The sequence below is a fragment of the Macaca nemestrina genome, chromosome 9, assembly GCF_043159975.1.
Source record: "Macaca nemestrina isolate mMacNem1 chromosome 9, mMacNem.hap1, whole genome shotgun sequence".
Taxonomy (NCBI): Eukaryota; Metazoa; Chordata; class Mammalia; order Primates; family Cercopithecidae; genus Macaca; species Macaca nemestrina.
In genome coordinates, this window is record NC_092133.1 from 66,457,238 (window position 1) to 66,466,424 (window position 9,187).

Sequence of the window (9,187 nt, forward strand, 5' to 3'; positions counted from 1 at the left end):
AATATGTCTGAATAATTCAAGTCAATTTGCATCAGATCCCCCAAAATGGTCTAGAGCCATTGGGTGAACTTCCCGTGTGTGTGATAAAATACACATACCATAGGACTTAACAAAAATTGGAACTGTTTTTTTCTTTTTTTTTTTTTTTGAGAAAGAGTCTCACTCCGTCACCCAGGCTGGAGTGCAGTGGCATCATCTCAGCTCACTGCAACCTCCGCCTCCCAAGTTCAAACGATTCTTGTCCCTCAGCCTCCCAAGTTGCTGGAATTACAGGCACATGCGACCATGCCTGGCTAGCGTTTGCATTTTTAGTAGAGATGAGGTTTTGCCATGTTGGACAGGCTGGTCTCAAAGTCCTAACCTCAAGTGATCCACCCACCTTGGCCTCCCAAAGTGCTGGGATTACAGACATGAGCCACCGCACCCAGCCACTGGAACTATTTTAAAGCGTATAATTCAGTAGCATTAAGTATTTTTACAGTGTGTGCAGCCATCACCACTACCTAGTCCAGAGCTTTGATGTCACCTCACACAGAAACCCTGTTGGGGTGATCGGACCCAACACCAGGTCGTGGGGGTGACGAAGTCCAGCGGAGTCAAAGGAATGAGAAAAGACAGTTTGAGGCAGAAAGTGGGTCCGAGGGCTGTCGCTAGTGTATGGAGGCTGCGAAGGCCCTGAGCTCTGGAAGCCCAGGCTATTTATTGGTGATCAAACAAAGAAACAGGTGGTGAGGATGCGGGGGTCGAAAGGCAAGTGCATGATCTATAGCTGTGACAATTTAGCATTTCCTTTGAAGCATCTGGAACATATTCTGCTACTTGAGATAATGGAGAGCAGGTTCTTTTAACTCAAGATACAATCGATCCTGGGAGAGCAAGGAGCCAAGGAGTCAGCAAGTCTAGACACATTCTAGAGCCATGAGCCCTGGATTCTGTCGAAGCCACGAGGGGTTTTATGCCTGGGCTCAGATTATGGTGCGTCAGGGTAGCCTTCCGCCCTTTGGCACAGAGCTCAGTGTTCCAGCCACAGAGGGTTTTAGAATCTGGACCCCGGACGTGTTCCAAGACTCTTTCACATTATGTCAGACATGCAAGCCCTGCCTCAGCTTCTCCCAACACTCAGCTTTTCTCCCAACAAACCCCCTAACCACTAAGCAGTCTTGCCCAGTGCCGCCTCAGGCCCTGGCAAGCACTAATCTACTTTCTGTATCTATGGATTTGCCTATTCTGGACATTTCATATAAAGGGGATCATGTAATATATGACTTTTCTGTCTGGCTTCTCTCATTTAACATTTTTTTCAAAGTTCATCCATACTGTAGTAGTACTTATATTATAATAGTACAAAGTCAGTACTTATATTCTTTTTCATGGCTGAATAATATTCCATTTTGTTTAACCACTCATTTGCTGTTGGACATTTGGGCTGTTTCCACCTTTGATGATTGTGGATAGAGCTGCAGTGAACATCTGTGCACACGTTTTTGTTTGAACATCTCTTGTCCAGGCGATTGGGCAAGTTTTTGACAGGTGGATCCAACCTCAGATCGGTGTTCCCACCCACACGACTCCCAATCAGTTCACTCCTTGTACCCTCAGTCAGTGCCAAGTGCTGCAGGGCGTCAGCGGAAAATAAAACCCACCGCTGCCCTCAGATGCATCACTGGGCCCCAGAGCAGGAGCCACAACCTCAGCGTAGGGGAGTGTGGGAGGACGGCAGTGAGGCTGTGAGAGCCCTTGGGGGTGGGACATGGAGGGCAATAGGAGCACTGCATGTGAGGAGACGCGGTCTTGCATGAGCAGGGAGTCTTGGGTCAGCACGTGGGAGGAGAGAAACAGCAGTCAAGATGAGGCTGGGTCTGTGGGCTGTGCGAAGGGGTCTGGACCTGACCCTACATGGACACGAGGGCACTTGGAAGTTTAAGCAGGGGGCTGTCCAGGTTAGACTTGATTGTTATAAAAGTAGGGCCTGGACACGGTGGTTCATGCCTGTAATCCCAGCACTTTGGGAGGCTGAGGCAGGCGGATCATGAGGTCAGGAGTTCGAGACCAGCCTGACCAACATGGTGAAACCCTGTCTCTACTAAAAATACAAAAATTTGTCAGGCGTGGTGGCACATGCCTGTAATCCCAGCTAGTCAGAGGCTGAGGCAGGAGAATCACTTGAACCTGGGAAATGGAGGTTGCAGTAAGCCAAGATCATGCCATTGCACTCCAGCCTAGGCGACAGAGCAAGACTCTATCTCAAAAAAAAAAAAAAAAAAGAAAAGAAAAGAAAAGAAAAAAAGTAACGGGGTCTTCTAGTCCAGAAAGAACAAGAGCCCACACTTTAAATCTCCACCCACCACTCCCCACAGGCATAGCAGTAACAGATGCAGTGTCTCTTTAAAAACTGTAAGACAGAGCCACACTCAAATATAAGATAAGCGTCCATGTAGACAGAGGCAGGAGGGCTGCAGCAGCACCTCCAGGAGGCCGCCGCCCCAGGCCTGGGCTCCAAGTCTGTAAGATGCAGTGTCGCTTCATGTATAAAGAGGGCCAGAGCCAGGCTCACTGCTCAAAGCAAGGGGCTGCATGAGACTCTCGCGGCCTTTACAGGAAGCCAAAGCTCTAGCCACCATGCAGGGCTACAACTTGTATAAAAATCTGTCTTTCTAGGGTAGCAGAAGGGAGAAGAGAGCCCTCACCCAAGCCCAGGGCCACACTGCCCTCTGACTCAATGTTTGGCTCCATCACATCCCCAATATAACCATGAGACCAAGCTCCAACTCAGTTATCTAAGATGGTGTCTGGACTGGGGGCCTGGGTGTGGGGAAGGTTCACCAGAAACTACCTGATAGGGTGCAAAGGAGAGGAAAAATAGCTGCTCTACACAGAATGAGAGGCTCCAACACACTTCTTTTTTAAATTATTTTTTAAATAGAGATGGGGTCTTGCTATGTTGCCCAGGCTGATCTCGAACTGCTGGGCTCAAGTGATCCTCCTGCCTCAGCCTCCCAAAATGCTAGTATTACAGGCGGGAGCCACCGTGCCCAGCACCAACACACTTCTAAACAGAGTTCCAAAGGCAGAAATAGAAAGTAGAGAAGCAGTATTTAAGGAGATCATAGCTGAGAATTTTCTAGGATGAAGCATGAGCCCTTAAGCTGAAAATATCAAGCACAATACATGAAAATAAATCCAAAACGTGGAGTGTTGTGGTAAAGCCTCAGAAACTGAAAAATCAAAAGAAACCTTCAAAGTCACCCAAGACGAGAGGCAGATCATTTGTGAAGAAATAATGGTTCTTCTAGTGACAGCAGACTTCTCATCAGCAAGAAAAGATGTTTGGAAACAGGAAAGAAATAGCTTCAAAGCACTGAAGGGGGGAAAAAAAACTGTCAACCAAGAATTCCACATTTTGCTACGTTATCATTCAAGTATGAGGACAAAAGATGTACAATTTCAGACGTGTAGAAGTTGAGAGGCAGCAATCCAGACACTAGCTGGAAAGAATACAAAAGTCTGCACCGAGGAAATAGACATGAACCTGGAAGGAAGGAGAGCGCTGCAGGACACAATTTTCAGCTAAGACATTGGTGCAAATATGTTAGGTGTAAGAAGCCATGGCCTGGGGCCAGTGAGTGGTAGCACCTTGGTAAAAATGGAGAAGGGGAGATGGTTCACCACTGTCTAACAGCACATTGCATTTCATTTAAAAACACCATCAGTTGTATGATATATTTTTATTGTATGTACCACTAAAAAAAATTAAATTTCCAAAATAAGGTGTCTAATAGGAGGCCCCACATAAAGCTGGGGCACATTGACTATAACAGCAAGCAAGCAAGACATGAACTCACCATGCAGAAAGGAGCAGCAAATATATAGTGGGGGAGAAAAAAGCCTCACTAAAGAATTTAGCCAGGCATGGTGGCTCACATCTGTAATCGAAGCACTTTGAGAGGCAGAGGTGGGTGGATCACCTGAGGTCGGGAGTTTGAGACCAGCCTGACCAACATGGAGAAACCCTGTCTCTAGTAACAATACAAAAATTAGCCAGGCGTGGTGATGGGTGCCTGTAATCTCAGCCACTTGGGAGACTGAGGCAGGAGAATCGCTTGAACCCGCAGGAGGTTGCAGTGAGCCATGATCGTGCTATTGCACTCCAGCCTGGGCAACAAAAGTGAAACTCTGTCTTTAAAAAAAAGGAAAAGAATTTGAACCACAAGCCAGTGCTCCTGAAGATTTGCAGCCAGATCCAGTGCAGCTCAAAACCTCAGGCAGAGAAGAGAGTGAGACATAGCCTTAGTTGGGTAGTGTCCCCAGGTGACATAGAAGGAAATGTAATTTCTTTCTGGAAGAACTCAGCTCCAGGCTGACAGCAATTCTAAGATGCTTTCTGATTTCAACAATATTAAAATGTTTAAACAAAAAAAAAGTGCATCCTAACATGGTTAAAACAGACCAACTGCAGTGCAGGCCCACCCTGTGGCAGGGGGTGGGGAAGGGTGGATCAAGAAAATATTTCAGGAGCAGAGCCAGTGAGAGGCAGTGATGCTGCATGTTCAGGGAGTCAGAAGCTGGAGCTAAGGGTAGGTCCAGGGTTTCCAGGCTGACAAGCTGATGAAAAGTCGGGCCTTTCATTCTTTTGTTGAATATTTGAGCACCTGCCTGCCAGTGACTGTGGTAGGAGCCAGGCAGCAGCAAGGAATACAAAAGTGCTTCAGTGAAGACGTCATCTGGGGCAGAACCAGTTCACGTTAAGCATCTACAGTGTGTGCTGTCGGGCACAGGCATCGGGATGTGGATGTGAATGTAGGCCCTGAACGCTCCTGAACTTTACAACCAGGCGGGGACCCTAGGGTAGCACAGTATATCACAGCACAGCTGACTGCTGAATTGCATGGCAGAGGCCCAGAGAGAATGGGCGAGGGAGTCAGCGACTAAGGAGGATAGCCAAGTGTGGAGACACAGGTGTAGCCAGACCCATGTGTGCAGGGGACTGAGCCCACTGGGCATCCAGAAAGAGCAAGAAATGGATAGACTCCAAGGGGAGAGGGGCAGACCATGAAGGGAGCCTGGGAGGACTGCAGTAAGGTCAGCCTGGCAATCAGGAGCAGTTGCAGATTCTGAGTTTAAATGTGGAGTGTAAGGACCTTGACTCCAGCAACCGTATGGAGAATGGTTTGGCAGAAGGAGGGCTGGGGCCCAAAGATCATCGAGAAAGCTGTATTGGATGAGGGTGGAGGTGGAGTGGGGGTGAAAATGAAGCACATGGGCCTGGAATGAGACAAGGCAGAGGAAACTGATGGTGTCTGCAGTGACAGAGAGGGAAAATGGGGAATCGGGTTTCAGGAGTGAATGGCCATTTTACTGGGCACGTGTTAGCCCTGGGGCCCCAGAAAGGTCATGAGGTGCAGGTCCCTGTTGAAAGCTAAGGAGGAAAATGGCTGGCAGATGGCTGCGTAGGAGCTGGGGCTGCAGCAGAAAGAAGAGCACTGGGTCCAGACAGGCAGGAAGAGGAGAGGCCATTGTGGGAAACTGAGGCACTGTTAAAAGAAAACCCATAGTGTCATGGAAACCAGGCATCAGCAGTAACAGCCTCTCAGCAGAACAAGGGGCCACCCTAGAGTCCCCTTTTGCTGTGGTGACTCCAAGAACTGTGATGGCTCACCTGGGAGAAGGTTCTAGAAGCTCCCAGCAGCAGCACTGCCACCCTCAGAATGCAGGTCTTCACCAGGCGACATCACATTAGGTAAGAGAATGCCGCTAGTCATTATGTGGATAGGTGCTTATACCAAATACCAGGGTCACAACCCTTGCAATAACTTGACCCTCATCCTTGACACCTCTGGAGAACATTACAAAGCATTACGGCTATAAGCCGTGTTATTCATCGCCAGTTGCCATGAACATACTTTGTTCTGGACTGAAGTGTCATCGTGCACGACCCTGAAAGTCATTTTTTACTTGACTGGATGTTTGACATTCCAATAGGAACATATTCCTTTTATTTAAATACGACTTTTGGCTGGGTGCAATATAATCCTAGCACTTTGGGAGGCCGAGGCGGGTGGATCACTTGAGGTCACGAGTTCAAGACCAACCTGGCCAACATGGTGAAACTCCCCATCTCTACTAAAAATACAAAAAATTGGCCAAGCGTGGTGGCGGGTGCCTGTAATCCCAGCTACTCGGGAAGCTGAGGCAGGAGAATCCAATCGCTTGAACCCAAGAGGCAGAGGTTGCAGTGAGCCGTGATTGAGCCACTGCACTCCAGCCTGGGCGACAGGGGGAGACCCTGTCTCAAAAAAAAGACTTTACATTAGAGAAATAATACCATTCTGCTAGTAACGTGATTATACTTTTTAAATATATGAAATAAATCAGCCATGACTATAACAAGCGAAACTCCATCTGGCATACAATAGCATCCAGGTGCTCGGGAAAATTGCACCATGCAGACAAGGCCCATCCCCAGGGTCCTTGGTTCTCAGCACAGCAGCCTCCAGTTTTGGGGGCATCATTGTTCAGGCCGAAAAGGGACACTCTGCTTCTGGTGCACAAATATACATGGTCATAGAGTCAGCACGTGTGGCGGGCCCCTACCCAGAGCCTCGGTGTATTGTGTGGCCTGGGTCCTGCACTCAGGCTTTCACATATGATGACACTGAGCCCCCTCTGGGCACTGGAAGGCAAGGAGCCTACAGCCTCCCCTGATGGGCGAGGGGGTCCCTTGGATTTGGCTTCCACCCACGCGAGGAAGTGCAGTCAACACTTCCCTGACACTGTGGACATTGCCAGGAAATACTTATCATAAACTAGGTGAGCATCATAGATTTCCAGTCAGTCTTTCACCTCAACCCCACACACAGCTCTGGAATACGGCGGACACACGTTTCTGTTACAAGTGCTGCCCCTAGTGGCCACGGACGTTTGCTATGCCGATTCCTGGGTTCCTGGAGGGGCACAGGGCGCCGGTGGGCGGCTTGGGGGCCTGCGTGGCTCATGGCTGAAGCTGCAGCTGCCTCTGGCAGATCTGAGGGAACTGCTCCCCTGGGGAGTCCCACAGTGACTTCTCTCGAGCTTAGCAGCCACGGGGCTGTATCAACTCTGTCACCAATGGGAGCCATGTTTAGGGGAGTAAACAGTAAAACAAAGGAGTATGACTGAAATTATGAGACAAGGCTGGCCTAATTCAATTTCACAGCCCGCTTTTGAAACCCCACTCTCTGCAGGGCATGTGGAGATCATCAAATGGCAATACCTGTCCAAGGAACTGTACAATCAAGTTCAGTGGTTCTCAACTCATAGAAGGTCCTAAAATCATGTAAGCATAGGCCCTGCACCAGACCTACTGAGTTAGGACCTCTGGGGGTGGGGCCCAGGCATGGCTATTTTTTAAAAGCCACAGTAGGCCAGGTGTGGTGGCTCACACCTGTAATTCCAGCACTTTGGGTGCCTGAGGCAGGAGGATCACTTGAGCACTGGAGTTCAAGACTAGTCTGGGCAACATAGCAGAACCTCATCTCTACAAAAAAAATTTTAAAAATTAGCACATGCCTGTAATCCCAGCTACTTGAGAGGCTGAGGCACTAGAATCACTTGAACCCAGGAGGTGGAGCTTGCAGTGAGCTGAGATTGCACCACTGCACTCCAGCCTGGGCAACAGTAAAAGACTGTCTCAAAAAAACTAAAAATTAAAAAAAAAAAAAGCCACTGTATTCATTTCCTGTGGCTACTGTAACAAATTACCACTAAGTTTGTGGCTTCAAACAACACAAATTTATCTTCTTACAGTACTAGAGGCTAGAAGTCCACAATGAGTTTTAAGAGGCTAAGATCCAGGTGTTGGCAGGGCTGGTTCCTTCTGGAGGCTCAGGGAAGGATCCCTTCCTTGCCTTTTCCAGCTTCTAAGCTGCAACATTCCTTGGCTCCTGGGGCATCGCTCCATTCTCTGGCTCCTGGCTGCTTCGCTCCATTCTCTGGCTCCTTCATCACACGGCCTCCTCCTGCCTTTGACCTTCTTACCTCCCTCTTGTCAGGCCCAGGCTCACCAGACAGTCCAGGATCATCTCCCCATCTCAAGAGCCTTAACTTAATCACATCGGCAAAGTCCCTTTTGTCATGTACAGAAACACCCACAGGTTCCAGGGAGTAGGATGTGGATGTTTTGGGATGCCATTACTTTACCTACCACAGCCATCAGAGAGGATCTGACGTGTCCCTTTAACTAGGAACATTGTGAGGATGTAGCCCAACTCAGGGACTACTTGGCAGACCATATGAAAATGACGCGTCAGAGAAGCATTAAATGCTTCTACCCAAAGCTTGTGCTAACTGTGCAAAGCCATCCAACCCAGCTCTCTGTTAAACACAGTCTGCGTCAGGAGCACAGGATGCTGGCCGGCCAGCGTCTCTATCACTGCCTTATCTCCAGATCTAACAGATACCTGATGAGGTTAGGCTATAACCTAGAAAACCTCAGGAAATAACCCGCAGCATTTTCTCTCCTATGTCCCAGCTGCCGTCAGCCAATCCAGTGGACTCGCAGCCAAATTTGTCATCCACTGTCACATCCCTCAGTGGGGCTCCGACAAATGTGAAGAACAGCTTGAAGAGACCATCAAAAACTGCCTGTCAGCGGCGGAGGACAAGAAGCTAAAGTCCGTCGCGTTCCCGCCTTTCCCCAGCGGCAGGTAAGATGCAGTTCCCCTGAACTGATTCTTCCGGCCTTTTCCCTGGAAATCAACTGCTCCTCCACTTACATCTGATCTGGGTGTTACCGAGGGCTGCCAGCACAGCCAAGTATGCTGACCAGGTGATGGGGCAAGAAACCCAGTTTTCATCCTTCAGAACCCACAGGGAAGCGGGCCCACTGGCTCGTAGGCAGTAGGTCTTTCCCGGCTGGGGCCAGCCCCACTGCCTCCTTGATGTTAAAGCCCCAGGAGGAAGGCAGCCCAGGGCGGGATCGGCAGGCACAGGCCGGCTGGTGTGTTATTTTTTGAGAGCCTTCCAGGTTCAAAGTCCATATTCCCACCAGCTGTCCATGTCCAGGACACATGATGAGAAAACACGAAGCTCAAAGGCCTTGCTACTCAAAGTGTGGTCCATAGACAGGCAGCAGTGACCGATGTCAGAATGCAGAATCTCAGGCCGCCCATCTCCAACCTCTGTCTCCAGAATCCCCAGGGAATTCCGTTGC

At 49.2% G+C, this 9,187-nt stretch overlaps 1 protein-coding gene across 1 annotated transcript in view; it reads left to right on the plus strand.

The window, feature by feature from the left end:
* LOC105466082 (macroH2A.2 histone) overlaps window positions 1-9,187 on the plus strand; it is a 59,077-nt gene that overhangs the window by 47,326 nt on the left and 2,564 nt on the right. The window contains exon 8 of the mRNA XM_011714988.2: window positions 8,507-8,681. Coding sequence (XP_011713290.1) covers window positions 8,507-8,681 — 175 coding nt within the window. The remainder of the gene's footprint in view (window positions 1-8,506; window positions 8,682-9,187) is intronic.